A 16,785-nucleotide genomic window follows, 5' to 3' on the forward strand; every position below is an offset into this window, starting at 1 on the left:
AAGCGGTAGTGGGACAAATGAAAGTGTTGCTTGGAAATTAGATAGATTAGCGAGAGAAATAAACATTCATGGTAAAACCCTAGTTAAGACGTTTTTGTACCCAGCCACTCCTTTCTGGGTTTTTCCAACCATACAAGTGGATTTGTATCTCCACATGAAGATGGACGGTAGCAAAGGGAAGGGAAACTGGGATGAAATAACAGCAGTCAGGTTAGACATAGTCCATACTTCATTTATTCCCATAGATACAGATGGATCTAAAGACCCAGACACAATGAGAACTGGTTTTTCTTTCTGCATCCCTACATTGGAAAATATGTTGGAATTAAGACGTCAAAGGATATTTCAGTTTTGCAGTTGAAATGTTGGCAATAGCATTTAGTTTACACTGGTTGGAACAGAATAGAATTGGAGATGGTATAATTTGTTCAGACTCATTGGCAGCTTTGATGTCTCTGAAGTCTTATTCTTCTGACAGCATTCAGATATATTGTATGAAATTTATGAGAGTTTGTTCAGGTTGGAAAAATTGAAAATAAGCATCAGATTTATGTGGGTACCAGCACATAGGAGGGTGGAGGGAAATGGCTGATTTTCTGGCAAAAAAGGCGTTGAAACGGGGTATTGAGATGAAAATTCCATTAGGTAGAACGGAAATTAGCACGTTCTCTGTCATTGTGAACTGTATGGGGAAGAAAGACGACAGCTGGAGAGTAGAGTACGGTTGATAGAGGGTGGCGGTAATGCGTCCGTTTTTCACTTGATGCTAAAATCTTTGTTTTGAAGATTCAGCAGAGACGTTTTGATCATTTTATCTCATCACGTTTATTAGTGAATTTTCATTTTAGGTACAAGAGAGAACTTGAGATGCAACAGAAACTGCATTACATGCAACACAAAAATCAACACACAAAATACAGGAATCTCCTGAAACGGCTCTGGAAGCACCGACGCAGTATAAAAATATATAACTCTGCAAGTCACACTTGCATCACTGCTCTGCAGTGAAGCCCATGCACATTATTCACATTCGCATTCACAGTGCAGAAGGAAGCTCAGACATACTGACATTTCCTCTAGAGCTTAAAAAACGTAAGCTTGCTAAAACGATGCAGCAGAAAACTGGAGAAGTTTGGCCTAAATGTTGGAGAAAAAAGGATGACTTCCAGTTCCAGGAATCGCTTCTTTCAAAGCGTCGGACAGCGTGGCTTTGATGGTTTTCCTGTGGGCTTTGGAGAGGTTCGCTTTCAGTTTGAGCAGAGCAGAAACCTGGGCTTCTCTGTGGACAAAAGAGGGGAAGAAGGGGACGGAGTTCAGTCACAAAGATGTTTCTGATCCGCTCACTGCTGTTTGTTTGGAGGTTTGGACATGCAAAAATGAAAAGATGAACATTGCTTCATCCTTTTTGATCCTCTGATTGTCTTAACCATTACTGACAGGATTTCATTGTTTTAAATGTTCACAAAACTCATATTTACATCCACGCTTTGGACAGAAACTGTAGGAGGTTTCCAGTGTGATTAGAATAAGGGTTTCTCAAAGATTAAAACACAACGCAAATCCGAACTGACTTCTGCGTGTGTGTGAAGCAGTTATTGCAAAGTGTCCCTGACTTTGTGTTTACTAAGTGTCTATTTCTGGGAATGTGTGAGAGCAGTTTGACCCCGGCAGTAACAAACATTAACCCCACACGTGTGCACATGTGTGCACACACAGTGTGTCAGCAGTCGTAAGCTCGGCCTGTTGCTGCTCCTGCTGCTTTCAGGAAACATCTGAATCCATGAAGGATTTCCGGTTCTTTCCTGCTTGAGGCCGGCCTTTCCCTGCAGCTAGTCTGTCTGACTGTGAGCGGGATTTTCTGTCCTTGTCGGGTCAGATGAGTGGAGATCAAACGCCCTGCATCTGTTTTTCTTGTTCTAACGGAGCAGGAGGATCACCTGAGGTCAGGGTAGGTGGATCCCAGTGAAACCACCTGCACCTGGATGGCAGGAACGTCTTGCAGTTTCAGCACTTCTGCGATCTTGATCAGGATTTCCTCCAGCCAGACCTCCTTCGACCCCTGTAAAAACACGGCATCATCAGCTCTTGGGACCCGTTGAACCGGTTTTCCTGGAAGTTTCTTTAATGGAGTTTTTATAGGTTTGTCCAGTATTTCTAAAGAGTGATGAGTCACAGACTCTCTGGGCTCTCAGCTGTTTTTTAGAAATGCCCTTCCTAACCAGTAGATGGCAGATGTTACTGAGGCACAGAGGGCTGTAAACTAAAAAAACATGTGGCCAGCAGTGAAACTTTTGAGTGACTGAAAAAAGAAGACGTTTTTTTGGTCAGAGGAAATCCTTCACAGACAAATTCTTCAAACCTTTGAATTCTATTAAAGTCATTTCTCCAGTTCTGCTTGATTTCTTCCTGCATTTGTTCTTGTTTAGAAATATTTGACACATTTGAAAGAGCAAAAGGGGCTTTAATGTTATTAGAAGCTGCTGCAGAAATGAGTCTGTCACATTAAAGTCATTTGGCAGGTTTGTGAAATAATCAGTGTGAAACCAAGTGTTAGTGGTTATTTTCAAATGATAACTTCTCCTAAAATATATTTTAAGAAATCCAATGGGTTCAAATATCACCATAGTAAATGCAGCTCGGTGTCATTGATTTCTACAAATTGTGTCTACAAATGTTCCATATGCCCGTACGGGGCAAATGGGTTCTGCCCCCTCCACATGGAACACTACGAAAAAGCTGGAAATGAAAAGAAATAGTTCCTCTGAATTTTTTAAAACTAAGCTTAGAACGGAGGACAAGGTCACTTTAAACTGTACCTGTTTTACGCAAGTTCTCATTTTTATTCATTTTACCTTTTTAAACGTTACATTTTTATTGTAAATGTAACTTGTTTTTTCCTCCTAGCCAGTAATCCCTTGAAAGAGAGATTCCTAATCTCAATGGGTCATTTACTGGGTAAATAAAGGATGAATAAAAAGAAAAAATCCTGTTAGATGTTTACTGACATGAGGATTTTAGTCTTTAGATTCATAGAAAACAAACATGAATGTGAACGTTTCCCACACAGGAAAGCTAAGGTTCCAACCATCACCATGGTAGATTTACTCTCATTTCAGTTTCAGTTCTGCACTAATTTGCATCATTTGCTGCTTGTTGTTGCTATAGCGATGGGGGCGGAGCTTCACCTCTTTGGTGAAGAGCTTGCGCAGACTCTCTGCGTTGTTAATCATGACGGCGCACGCCATCTCCTGCTGCTCCCGGGCTTTCAGCCGGAGGTCTCCTCGCAGTAGCCTCCGGACGTACTCCTCTGTCACCTCCTGGTGGAGCCGTCCGATCAGCTCCTGAATCAGAAGAACCTGCATCAGCTTCGTGTTGGTCCACGCCTTTGAAAAGCTTGTTAAAGGGCAAAACAGCGTACCTGCCGGCAGGTGTGGGGCACATCCTGGAACTGCTGCAGCTCTTTTTCCAATGTGTCCAGCAGCTTCTGAAAGGCGTTCTTTTTCAGCCAATCGCTGGTTCCCAGCTTCTGGTACTGTGGCTGTGTGAGGCAGAGGAACAAACGCTTTACAGAAGAGAAGCTTCATCTCTACTGGAACAGAATCTCTAGAATCTTCTTCACATCTGGAAGAAGTTGATGATTTGACGTTTAGCTGGCGTAAATAAAGTGACAAACGTGCTTTGGTTGTGTCGCATTGACAGTCTGTGCAGGTCTGTGACCGGCTCTGACTGCATGCATGCATGAGCTGTGAACGGCGGTCTCTGATCACAGGACTTACCTTCAGCACTTTGTGCACGGGGCTCAATAAATAATTGCATGCAGACTGTTTCATGTCAGCCAGGACACACAAACAGTCTTCCCGCACCGTCTCAGGGAACAAATGTGTCTTTTTGTGAAGGAAGTCTCTGCAGAAAAGACAAAGAGGACACATCAGAACAAAGCTTGCCGCGGCTGCGTCTGCCGCTGCCGCTGCAGCTGCGGCTGCGGCTGCGGCTGCTGCAGGCCCCCGACTCGGCTGCTCATCACATCAGACCCTCACCTAAACTGTTCCACGCAGCCCAGGTGGGCTTTCATGTAGGCTTTGGTGTTCGCTTTGTTCATTTTGATGACCTCTTCTTGGTGGACTTTATACCTGCAAGAGTTTGGATGAAGTGAGTTTCTGCTGTCAGTTCAGCTCCTCAGAAGACCGTCTGGGGTTTTTACCTCTGCATTAGATCCAGGAGGGGGTATGTTATGGTCTGGGCTTTCTGCAGGCTCCTCACAACCTTCTCTGCTGCCGTTACCATGCCGTTAATGAACTAAAGGCAGAAGGAGAGGGAAAATCTGTGACTCCACACAAACTGCACTCACACTGCAGACTCAGAAGTCTGCAGGTCAATGTAATAGTCTGCACCATTAGATCACCAATAAGTTTCCACTGAACTTCCCGTCCTCCTTGTTGATTAATGTTTCTCCACATTTCATGTTTGTATACTTTGTTCGGCTTGACTTCAGTTAACGGGAGACAGACTCGGAAACATTGGATTGGATGTCTTTCAAACCTCTTGAAGCTAAAAATCCCTTTTCTTCTATACACGTTTTGCCCAAGTTTATTAGAAAATGAGCCCAGTGCAGAGTTCCCTGAAAACTGGGGCTTTGTACTGGGGCCGCACCTGGATGACGTCGTAGGCCAGGTGGCTGACGCAGCGGCCCTCCTCAGTGCTCGGCTCTGCTCCCTGGTCCCACTGCTTCACTTCCTCCTCCAGGACTCGGTTTGTGAATGTTGCCAGTTCAGCCTGAAAGCACCAGGACACACGCCATGCTGTCACTCAGTCTGTCAGACCCAACCCCCTCAGACGCATGGACTGCCGTTACCTGCTGCTTGCTCAGGTGCTGCACCTCCAGACACTGCAGTGACATCTCAGGCAGCAGCTCTCCCAGAGCGGCAACATCAATCTCACCGGCCAGCTCTGGATTTTCAAAGATCCTGACACACAGGAGAAGGTTGTGACACTGCTGTTCCATGGACACATCACATGACTTTGCAGGCATTTCACAACCAACATTTCATCAAAGCTTTTCCTTTTTTTGGAGGTTGCTGAACTTTGCAAATGGATTTGATTAAAACCTTGCACCTTGTGTGTTGCTAAGACTCTGGTTTCATTTGATTTGTCTTCACACCTGATAGGCAGGTTTGCTCCTCACAAATGCTCAGCCCGTTTGGCCTCCCTGACTGATTGGGTGACCTCACACTTTCCCTGTGAGGGCCAGTTTTTAGGGAGATCAGGATCTGACCCACTCAGCAGGGAACGCCTATGGAATAACAAAAAGTTCTGCTTCTCTGACCAGAGGTTTGACTGCAAAGCACCTGGACTAACCCAAGACCTGTCAGGCCTAAATTCATCTGGGAGGTGGATTGTCGTCTTACCCTGGGAAGTATTCGTTGACCCAGCGCAGGATGAAAGAACAGTCCTGGTCATCCAAAACAAATTCCACAATATCCCTGAGTGCGGTGCTGAGGGTTTGGTGGTACAGCGTGGCATAAAAGTGGCAGATCTTTGCCTCTGGGGGGTAGCATGCCTTCACGCGCCGGACCACCAACAGCAGGTCCTCCTTCAGCTGCCTGCCCATGCTCTGGATGTGGGACTGAATGTGGGACTGATCCCTCTGGCCAGCACGGCCTGAATGTGGATCCTCCAGCCGATCCTGCACCAGGCTGCGGAGGGTGGAGTCGTGCAGCGTTTGCCATTCACTGAGATTCTGGCACCCGCTTTGTCTCCTCAGAAGATCCTGCTTCTCCTCCAGGTAGATGGCCTTCACCGCAGACCTTAAGGCCTCGCTGTTGTCTCCCTCAGACGCCAGACTTCCTTGTAAACACTGCACCACCAGGCTTTGCAGGTGGCTTCGGTCTGCAGCCAGCTTGTCCATCTCTGCGGCGTGATGCTGGAGCCTCTCTTCCTCCGACGTCCGCCTGATCAGACTGTTTTCTCTGCAGATCAGAAGCAGGCTGGCCTCATGGAAGCACTGTCCGTCCAGAAAATCTTTGAACTTTGCATTTCCTGAAAGAGAAAACAAAGAGGCAGCTTTTAGAACATCTGTAAACGACAAACTTCAGCAAGAAGAACATTCTATAGCATTATTAGTATTCTTGGATGAATGTTGTAAAACGTTCAACCCATCTTTTTCCTGTTTCTTTCTTAATTTTAGTATTTTCCTCCATGTTTTGCAGCTTAACTCCTTCTTCAATGTTTCACCTATTTTAACATTCAACTATTCAAATGTTTTTCCAGCTATGACTTTTGGTCCTTCAAATCCTTGAACTTTTCCAGATATTCCAGGATTTCCTGGATGTTTGCCTCCATTGAAATACATGGGGAATCCTTGGTGTAGAAGCTCGCTGGTTCGATACCCGGCTCTGGCATTTTTCACAAACATATCTTTTTTTTTATTGAGCTGTTTTTACTTTATTTATGGTCAACTTTGATCATTTCTTTATTTAATGTCTTTTTGCCATTTATTACCCTTTAAGTTTCTTTTTCATTCAGCATTGTACCATAAACCCTTGATTTTCTTCTGGACATGCAGCTCCTTCTAGTTATTATTATTATAGTCCATGACTGTTTGAAACCCAGAAGAAGTAAAAAACTAACAGCGACAGCTGATGATGTCTGCTGCATGATGTCAGAGCTTCTCAAAGGTCTCCTACCTGCTGCAGGCTCGGGGGGCTGGCTTCCATCAGGCACAGCCAGAAGGTCCTCCTCCACAGGAGGGGGGCTGGGATGCCCCACAATCCTCTGCAGCTTGTCCCTAAACCAGGTTGGACTGAGGGGGATGTTGCGCCTGCCGTTAGGCGCCGAGTCTGAGCGAATCCTCATGTTTAAACTGGATCTGAACCGGATCCAACTGCAGAAACTGGACCAGAAGAGGAGCTGATGAAGACGCAGAAGTCGGTGTGATTACAGTCATTCAAATCATTCAAATGAAGGTTTGATTGCTGATGTGAGAAAGCAGCAGGTTACGTTTGAAGACTAGACATTTCTTTAAAGCTGTTTACATGTTTTCACCTTCTGTAACTAGTGCATGGATCAACATGAATTTTTACTTGGAAGCAAAAACATAAATACATTTTTTTTTTGATGGAGCTGCATATAAATTCAGGCATCAAGGGGTTAAAAAAATCCAAACGGTAAAATTTTAGGGATTTTGTCCAAGAAAGTTAAAAAGTTTAAAAAAAAAAATCAGAGAAAATGCATAAAAAATAGATTCACAGTTTTATCCTTTTTCAGAACAGCCTCTAAAAACGGTAACTCTCATAAAAAAACACAACTGGGAACAGAAACAGAGAAAGGAATCATGAAAGCTAACAAATGTGAAGAGAGCCCCTCGTCTTCTGATACTCACCCTGATCCTTTTGTCGCTCTCATCCAAACTGCTGTGTGCAGCTTTTAAAGAGCCACAAGCTCCTCCTCCTTCCAACACGCAGCAATGGAAAGTCCGCTCTCGCACAACCTCACACGCACACAAACACACAGGCTTTTTTAAGAGAGCTCTGGCCGTCTGCCTGTTCTGTCTCTCCCACCAGGCAGTGGTGAACCCCCCCGTTGGTTAAAAAAGCAGCTCATCTTCATTTCTCTCTACTTTCTCGCTGACTTCCTGAATGTTTTTCTCTGCTGAGATGCTGCAAACATGTCATGAATGAAAGGAAAAAGCTGCTTTTGTCTACAATCTGATCCCAGCAAATGCTCTGCTGTGCTGGAGTGATGAGAGAATTCAACCAAATAAAGTCCAGAAAAGTTTGGACTTTTTCAAAATCAAAATCACACGAATCTGTTTTGTTTTACTGTCAAACAATTTCATGAGCTCCCCTCAATTTAGATTTTTGCTGAAGGTTTCAGATATTTCAAAGTCAATCATTGCAGTTTGAGAGCATCTCTGTTCTGTTGTTGTCTGAGGGTTTCAGACTGGACTTTCTCACTGACCGACCACAGGTGGTGAAGATGGGGAAGAAGGTGTCTGCTGAGCTGACGGTCAGCACCGGAGCACCCCAGGGTGCCGCCTCAGTCCAAAGCTCTTCTCACTCTACACCTACGACTGCACCTCCCCGGACTCCAACAGCATCATCAACTCAACCGTCCTTGGTCTCATCAGAGGAGGGGACGAGTCTGCAAACAGCAGGGGTGTCAAACTCATTTTCACTGAGGGCCACATCAGCATAGTGTCTGTCCTCAAAGGGCCAGATATAACTTATACATGTAACTAAATGTAATGAAAAATAAATGTACCTACTCCTTAATGTTAAATAACTCATTATTTATTTATTATAACTTTTTAAAAGTGACAATTACAGTTGCATAGAAAACATATGTTTGCTTGTTACTTTAGCGTAAATTCTTTTCACATTTGATTCTGTCAGGTTGGGTTATATGGACAGTGTTTAAGTCCTAATGTATAGCTGCCCAATCTGATATTTCAAGTCCAATTCCCCCTAAATATGAATAAAAACACACCAATTTTTATTTTTTATTTTAGGAAATTAAAAACTTTTATGCTCTCGCGGGCCACATAAAATGACATGGGGGCCACATTTGGCCCCCGGGGCTTGAGTTTGACACATGTGGCATACAGAGACCTGGTGCACAGATCACCATCCACAGCAAGGACAACGACCTTGTTCTCAACGTAGAGAAAACAAATGAAAATAATCGTGGACTACAGAAGGAAAGCATCGCCACATCAGCCGCTCATCATCAACGGGACTGTGGTGGAGCGGACGACTGCCACTGGTTCCTGGGTCTGCAGATCACAGACAGCCTCAGCGAAGAAAGAAACACTGTTGCTAGAGTGAAGAAAGCCCAGCAGAGGCTGCCCTTCATCAGGCTGCTGAAGAAGGCCGGACTCAAGACCCTCACCCAAGCCTACAGGGGGCTTGTAGAAAGCAGCGGACTGACAGCCTGGTTTGGTAACACCAACACAAAAGAGAGAAAGATGCTGCAAAGGGTCATCAACACAGCTGAAAAAATCATCGGTTACAACCTTCCATCCATGAAGACCATCTAGAAGCAGCGCAGCAGGAGGGGAGTTACAAAGATCATCAAAGACAGACATCACCCCGCCCACGCACTGATCCAGTGTGTGGACCTGCACACACTTTCAATGCAACACAACCAAAGTAAGTTTGTCACTTTATCTACGCCAGCTTAACGTCAAATCATCAACTTATTCCAGATGTGAGGAAGATGGATGCACACACCTCTCGCTTTCACAACAGCTTCTTCCCAGCAACAATCAGAATGCTGGCACAGGACATGAGAGAGGGAAGACTACTAGACTGAACCACACAACAAGACCTGCCATCCAGCTGGGACAACGAGTGCAATAAACTATTAAACTCCACAAAAGTGCACTAATTCTTCTGAAAAGTTGGGACGCTGCAATATTCATATTTATTTATATTTATATTTTATACTTTTGTTATTTAATTTGATTCTGTTCTTAAATTTAGTCTTTTTTTTATTTTCACCCTGAGCTGAGAGATGCCAGAGGGAAATTCCGATGTACTGTATGTGCAAACGGCAATAAAACCTTGAACCTTCCTTTTCACATGTGATGCATCCCATGTTGTGTCTGATCCTCTCTACAGGTGACCGATCCGGACTGCAGTGGTTCCGGTTCAGCAGCCGGGCCCTTCCCAGACGGAGCTGCGCGGCTGCAAAGCTGCTGTCTGCATTTTTTGTTGAAATCCAAAGAGCTTTCCTGAAACAGACGTCATCTGGAGGCCGGCCAGCCGTGGCTAATGGGAGGAAATTCCAGCAGGCTCTTGTGTTAATGACGGTGGAGAGCCGGGGCTCTACCTGTGTGGGGAATGCCGATGTGAAATGATTTGTGAGCTGTGTTCCGGCGGCGTGGGCCCTGTCTGCTGCAGGGCCTCTGTGGTCAGATGTGAGGAGGGAGGAGCCTGACAGCCGCCTTAATTCATTAGCCAACACTGAAAACTCTGAGGTGATGAAAAGCTGAAAGGCGGATGAGACGGTATTCAATCAATAAAAACAACAAAGCTAAATCTTGATCAGTGTCACAATAGACATCAAATGGACAAACGTGTCTCTCATCATGAAGAAGGATCAAACCGTTTGTGACAGATCGTCACCAACAACCACGACACGACGCTTTTCAAACCCTTTGTGTTCCAAACGTCTGTTTCTAGCTTTGATGCTGACCCACAGGTGTCACGTGTTGCAGTTCTTCAAATGACCACTGGGGGCTGGCTTCAGAAAGGAGCAACTTCCCACTGACTTCCATGTTAAAACAAGTCAGATTTCGCAGCCCAAACAAACCTTTGATAGTCTGGGTTTAGGATCTCTTTGATGTTCGTTACTTTCTCTTCTATTCATTATTTCTGGAGCGACAGAGGGACCTGTCTGGACAGGACCAGACTAAGGCAGGACGGCCCAACCCTGGCTCTGAAGATCCACAACCCTGCACTGCTTTCTGCTGACTCAGCTGTCTCTCTTGATCCTGGCGGAATAAACTAACCAGTCCAGGTAATTAGGAGCAAGAAGTGCAGGTAGAACTGGAGAGTAGGGAGAACGAGGAAGTGAGAAGTAGATCTCCAGGAAGTAGATCTCTGGGAAGAGCGTTTGAAACCTTTCCTGCATGGAAACCTGAGATTTCTGATAAATGGCTCAACACACGCACAGGCATGGTGTCAGGCCTTCATGGGCTCCGCCCACATGTGATACTCAGACTGATGGATTTTGTGTTTGCTCACAATCTATTTCTAAAACGGAACCAAATGCTTTTCTTATCCAACTCATGTCCCAACATGTGACCAGACTCCCATGTCTGCCCGCGCCTTCATGACCACGCCTCAGGCGGGATGGAGACTGTGAGACCAGAAGGTGCAAATGTTCGGAAATGGTGACAGGAAGTTCTGATTTCTTTTTCTAGTTCTTCCACTTTCCTCTGAGACTCACCAGGCCTTTGAAGAGCTACAGAAGAAGATGGAGAAGAGGCTTCTGCCTCTGAAATGGGCTTCCCTCTTTCACTCAAATGGAGACTGTAAAAACCTAAATGCTTTCACACCCTTCTTTCTTTCTCAGACATGTCCAAGTTGGATGTTTTCTTCACAGACTTCTTATACTCGTTGCCTGAGGCTTCCGCAGGCTCGCTTCCTGTCAGTGGCATCATTGTTACCATGACAACCCTGCATTCCCCTCTGCTTCCTCTCCCACAAAGGCACACCTCTCCCCACTCTTCGGTGATGGTTTCTTCTCTTCAGGGACGGACGGACGGTTTGATCCAGGACTTTTCGGTCAAATGTGATGATGTCATATTCTGAAACTGAGAAGTTAACCCTTTATCTGCCGGTATTCATAAAAACATTGATTGTATGTTTTACCCAACCAAAGCAATAAAAAGAGGAAAAAAACAAATTTTTATTGATTTTGATCGGGTTGTTGATCGGGTTGTTAAAATCCCAATCCGATCATCTTCTGATGTATATCCAAACTCTTCCCAGTGGTCTTTTGATGATGATGATGCCGTTTTTAGACAAAAAAACTGTAGTTTTCTAGGACATAGTTTCTCCAGAGCAACAGAAGTTCATCAGTAATTCACGTCTGAGGCAGGACTGTTGACGCAGATCTAAGCCGTCTCCTTCCCATCATCCAACTGTATGCAAACTCCCCCCTCTAGCTTTCAGCCCCCCAAGCTAACATTAGCAGTACAAGAAAAACAGCAGCAGCATCAGATCTATCCAGCCGTCCAGTTCTGATCCAGATTCCAGCTCAGACCAGGAAAACAAAGACGTTCATGGTTTTATTTGTCTGAGTGGATGATCAGAAAGGGGGCGGAGCAGAGATATTTTGGCCTCAGTCCAAAGCTCTTCTCACTCTACACCTACGACTGCACCTCCCCGGACTCCAACAGCATCATCAACTCAACCGTCCTTGGTCTCATCAGAGGAGGGGACGAGTCTGCAAACAGCAGGGGTGTCAAACTCATTTTCACTGAGGGCCACATCAGCATAGTGTCTGTCCTCAAAGGGCCAGATATAACTTATACTTGTAACTAAATGTAATGAAAAATAAATGTACCTACTCCTTAATGTTAAATAACTCATTATTTATTTATTATAACTTTTTAAAAGTGACAATTACAGTTGCATAGAAAACATATGTTTGCTTGTGACTTTAGCATTCTTTTTACATTTGATTCTGTCAGGTTAGGTTATATGGACAGTCCTAATGTATAGTTGCCCAATCCCATATTTCAAGTCTAATTCCCCCTAAATATGCATAAATACACATCAATTTTTATTTTAGGAAATTAAAAACTTTTATGCTCTCGCGGGCCACATAAAATGACATGGGGGCCACATTTGGCCCCCGGGCCTTGAGTTTGACACACGTGGCATACAGAGACCTGGTGCACAGGATCACCATCTACAGCGAACCAGATTCCAGCTCAGACCAGGAAAACAAAGACGTTCATGGATCTATTTGTCTGAGTGGATGATCAGAAAGGGGGCGGAGCAGAGATATTTTGGCCCCACCCATTTCAGTTGCTGCGTCACAGCTAAAAGCTTTTATAAACTGTTTTTGCTTATCAGGACAGGAATTTCTTTGTTTTTTTTACACAAGAACGATTTTTTAACAACCGATCGAAGACAAACTATCAATAAAAAACATTTATTTAATCTTTCTTATTGCCTTGGGTGAGCATTACATAAAAACCTCATTTGGAGTCTTGAGAACAAAACAAAGCAGAAGATAAAAGTGGAGATGAAGAGTTGTTGCCTCCTTGCTCTGCCTGTGATGTGATGAAAGCTTCAGAGACGGTTTCTGTGGAAGCAGAAGTTCAGCAAACCTGTCTTCTCTGTTGCCTTAAAATCCCTCCAGTTTTCTTTTTAGAGCTCATGTTTGCACAAGAAAACATAGATTATGAAAGTTTTTCAAAAGCGACTCAACACTTTCCACAATTCTTCTTCCACTTTCGGCTTCTCCCATCAGGGGTCGCCACAGCGAACAAGTCGCATGGTAAATTTGGCAATGTTTTACGCTGGATGCCCTTCCTGACGCAACCTTCTCAAACCGGGCTTGGAACCGGCAGAGGTAGAGAAGGGAACAGGGAGCAGCCCGGAGTCGAACCCAGGTTTCACGGATGGAAGGCGGCGCAAACCAGCACGAGCTAAACTGGCGCCGCACGAGCTAAACTGGCGCCCACGAGCTAAACTGGCGCCCACGAGCTAAACTGGCGCCCACGAGCTAAACTTTCCGCAATGTCCCAACAAAAACGTGAAACTATCACATTCTGACCTCAATCGAAAGTGAGAGAAAAATCCTGTTATTCTTTCTATACTGGAATTAAGTCCCTTTTTAATGAAGCGACAGAAGAAAATTTGGAAACTGATTTCAGACTTCTTGATTAAAATTAAACAAATTACACTGAAACAGGAACCTGAGGTAAACCTGCAGGTTGGAAAACATTTGTGTCAGCAGCTCAACAGAAGCAGCAGCTTTCATAGGTCACAATGGTTTGTCCAACCAAGTATAAAAGTAGCTCTAAATTCAGTTTTCTTCATTGTGTGAGGACATGGAGCAACAGTTCTGAGGTGAAGCAAGAAGCATAAACAAAGAGAAGGGCTGGGGGGTATTCCAGGAAGCATGTTTAAACCAGCCTGAGTTTAACCCTGAGCTCTGGCTAAAATCCGCCTGAACTCGCTTACTCTGGGTATGTCGGTTCCAAAAGACCGGATATGAGTTGGCGTAATTACGCTCGACTTGGTAACCCTGGGTTAATGCTCGTGCACGGAAGGTACATAAAGACATTCTCAATGGATCGCCGATTTCCGGAGTCACCATGGAAACGCGTGGAGAACCAAAGAGAGCCCAATATTTAAGTGAGACGGAGTCTGAGATTTTAATGAAGGCGTATGAAGATTATGCGTCCATCAAAAAAGTAACACGGCTGCATCATCAAAAGAAAGAGTTTCTGCTTGTAGTAGAAGAACAGACAAAGTAAACGCACAAGTTTCTGATCTTTTTTCCATTTTCCTTGTGACGCAAATATGTATAACTTATCCAATTTTGCCACCTTTAATGAAATACTTCTATCTAAAGAATTGTCCGTCTTAATCATTACTCTAATGTCTGGTAGGGATGCTATATAAACTCATCATCCTCTCCTTCATTCTTACTCATGGTTCAGAGACATAACCACAGTAGGAATAAACAACTCAGCAAAACATGGCACAACACAGTAAAACGGCTAAACTACTAAACACATTTGGTCAAAAACCCACACTTAAACCAAAATCCGTCCAGACAGGCAAAGGATATGGTATCCCACAATCCCTTGCGGTGCCGATCTAACAGCAGCACCAAAGTTACACCTACTTAATTGAATTAATTTGAATGAAAGTAAAATAACTGTCTGATAAATACGTGTTATTTTTAAACTGACTTAACAAACAAATAATTTATCTTAACTGAAGCAAATAACTAAGTTAGATCAAAGTGAAAAAGTTGAATTTTCCAACATCCATATGTGATCTCATCACCCTCTCATGGTGGAAAAAGTATTATCTGAGCTTCTTCATCCACTAAATCATCTTCAAATGGACACGCCATGCTGCTTCACCTCTCTGTAAACAAACTAACCTTCAACTAAACCTTCTCCAGACCAAGTTATGTTCAGAGCATGAGTTGCTATGGCAACTTGACCTACCCTGAAACATACCTCAATTTCTGAGACCGAAAACTGAGGTTATCAACTTCCTTAGCCTCAAACTTACCGTGGGAGCTAGCATAACCTGCTTCCTGGAATACCCCCCTGGAGTACAGAACACCCACAAGAAAATTCATCAAAAAAATAAATAAAAAATCCTTGTTTTAACCATCAAAGATGTTTGACCTCCATCCAGGCACAGTTACGATCTCTCCAGCCGCAGAGTAACGTGTCAGATTTTTGTGCAGCTTCCTGACGCTAAGAATAAAAAACATTTTAAACTCCAGCTTTGCAAAATGCAGATAAAAAAATAAAGAGAAAGCAAACACAAACATGAAATGAAAGAGGCTGATAAATCTACACACAGACTGATAAGGATCCCAGTGCATCATGGGATTTCCCCTTTTATCAACTGAGACCGTTGGGACATAACGCCATTCCTGTAAGCCTTTGCAAACTAAGTCTGAGCGTGGAGCTGCTTTCTGGAGGGATGTTTTCTGTCATCTGCTCCCTTGTGTTCCACAGGGAGACGTGACCCCCCCCTGACACTGAGGATGCTTTTCTGTGGTTTTTCCACCAGTCCCAGGTCAGCAGGGTCTGAGTTCTCTCTGTGAAACCGTCAGCTTCTGTTGATAAATCTGAACTGATGACATTAGATAACAATGGCGTGGAATGTGCCTTCCTCTCAGTCTGTTGGCTTGTTTTTCTGGAGGCAGCAATGAAAGTTTGGTGTTTTTATCCAAACAATAATCGGCAGTCCAAAAATATCATTGAAGTAAAATCTCACATTCAAATTCAAGAGGACTGTCAGAGTTTAATAATAAACTAGGGAGACAGTTAACCTTGTCAGAATAATTCACAAGTGTTTTTACTTCTTGATTTGTTATGAAAAGCTATTTCTGTATTCAACAAAGCAACAGTCCACTCAGACAACGTTTCCTCCTCCAGTGTCACATCCAGAAACACTGAACAGTCTTCATCAGTGAAGAAGATTCTCATCTTCTCACCAGCTTCCTGCTCTGAAGGAAACATCTTCCTTCATCATCATGGACAGCAAGACCAACCTCTGTAGAAACACAATCCTCTAGTTCCAAACTAAAGAAATGATCCCTGAAAGTAGAGTCTTAGTTAGTTCTGGATGTTGTTTGTCCTCTTCTGTCTGCAGACAGGAACTCCTGCTCCTGGTCACCTCCTGCAGGTCACAGACTCACACCTCCTCCAATCAGACTGCAGTCTGATCACATACCTTACAGTTTTTCACTCGCTCTAACTCACTTTTTGAAACAAAAATGACATTTTCAAAACCACCTGGACATTTTTCCACATGTCTTGGCATCAAAACAGATTCAACGTTTTTCATACAATTCATGAGATGTTTCCGTGGACGATATGCAAACACGCTGCTGAGGCCGACTGTAGGATGACGTCATGAAATGGCGGCACCAGCAAGGAGAGAAACGCGGGGGCCTAAGAAATTGAGTCACCCCCCCCGAGTTGGAAAAGAATTCTATTCCATTCAGAGTTTAATTATGTTCTGAACACTATTATGACATTATTCTTTGATTTGCAGATGTTTATAGTTCAAAAATAATTTGAGGTTTCAACAAACTAACAGAGGTGACCAGGAGTAGGAGTTCCTGTCTGCAGACAGAAGAGGACAAACAACATCCAGAACTAACTAAGACTCTACTTTCAGGGATCATTTCTTTAGTTTGGAACTAGAGGATTGTGTTTCTACAGAGGTTGGTCTTGCTGTCCATGATGATGAATGAAGATGTTTCCTTCAGAGCAGGAAGCTGGTGAGAAGATGAGAATCTTCTTCACTGATGAAGACTGTTCAGTGTTTCTGGATGTGACACTGAAGGAGGAAACATTGTCTGAGTGGACTTTAAGTTGGTAAAAGCTGAAATGGATTTTGGACTATGTTTATTTATTAACAAAAGATAACTTTATAGAAATGCTTAGAACATAAACTCTGGATTTGCTTATATGTGGTTATGTTAGACATGCCACACAAGATGGTGGCACAGTGGTTAGCGCTCTTACCTCACAGCAAGAAGGTCCTCAGGTCAACTCCCGGC

At 43.9% G+C, this 16,785-nt stretch overlaps 1 protein-coding gene and 2 non-coding genes across 3 annotated transcripts; 1 reads left to right on the plus strand and 2 right to left on the minus strand.

Annotated features, from left to right (window-relative positions):
• Positions 1-800: 800 nt before the first annotated feature.
• Positions 801-7,094, minus strand: tnfaip2 (TNF alpha induced protein 2). The gene is made up of 11 exons (XM_020713615.2): positions 6,684-7,094; positions 5,406-6,036; positions 4,853-4,964; positions 4,651-4,773; positions 4,202-4,296; positions 4,038-4,130; positions 3,777-3,903; positions 3,419-3,538; positions 3,186-3,341; positions 1,938-2,059; positions 801-1,279 (listed from the first exon to the last, which is right to left on the minus strand). Exons 1-11 carry the CDS (start codon positions 6,850-6,852, stop codon positions 1,138-1,140), a joined length of 1,890 nt encoding a protein of 629 aa, XP_020569274.1. The 5' UTR covers positions 6,853-7,094; the 3' UTR covers positions 801-1,137.
• Positions 7,095-15,624: 8,530 nt separating this feature from the next.
• Positions 15,625-15,830, minus strand: LOC111946889. Its single transcript, XR_002872701.1, has one exon. It is a non-coding gene; the product is annotated as a small nucleolar RNA U3 (small nucleolar RNA).
• A 554-nt stretch (positions 15,831-16,384) lies between these two features.
• On the plus strand, positions 16,385-16,590 carry LOC111946888. The gene has a single exon (XR_002872700.1). It is a non-coding gene; the product is annotated as a small nucleolar RNA U3 (small nucleolar RNA).
• Positions 16,591-16,785: the final 195 nt, after the last annotated feature.

This window comes from Oryzias latipes, chromosome 22 (assembly GCF_002234675.1).
Source record: "Oryzias latipes chromosome 22, ASM223467v1".
Classification (NCBI taxonomy): domain Eukaryota; kingdom Metazoa; phylum Chordata; class Actinopteri; order Beloniformes; family Adrianichthyidae; genus Oryzias; species Oryzias latipes.

Coding starts and splice junctions, on each gene's coding strand:
- tnfaip2 (XM_020713615.2), bottom strand. CDS start 6,852: ATGAGGATTCGCTCAGACTCGGCGCCTAACGGCAGGCGCAACATCCCC. Junction 4,297..4,650: donor TGGCCTACGACGTCATCCAG/GTGCGGCCCCAG, acceptor TTCTGCCTTTAG/TTCATTAACGGCATGGTAAC. Junction 3,904..4,037: donor GGCTGCGTGGAACAGTTTAG/GTGAGGGTCTGA, acceptor TCTTTTCTGCAG/AGACTTCCTTCACAAAAAGA.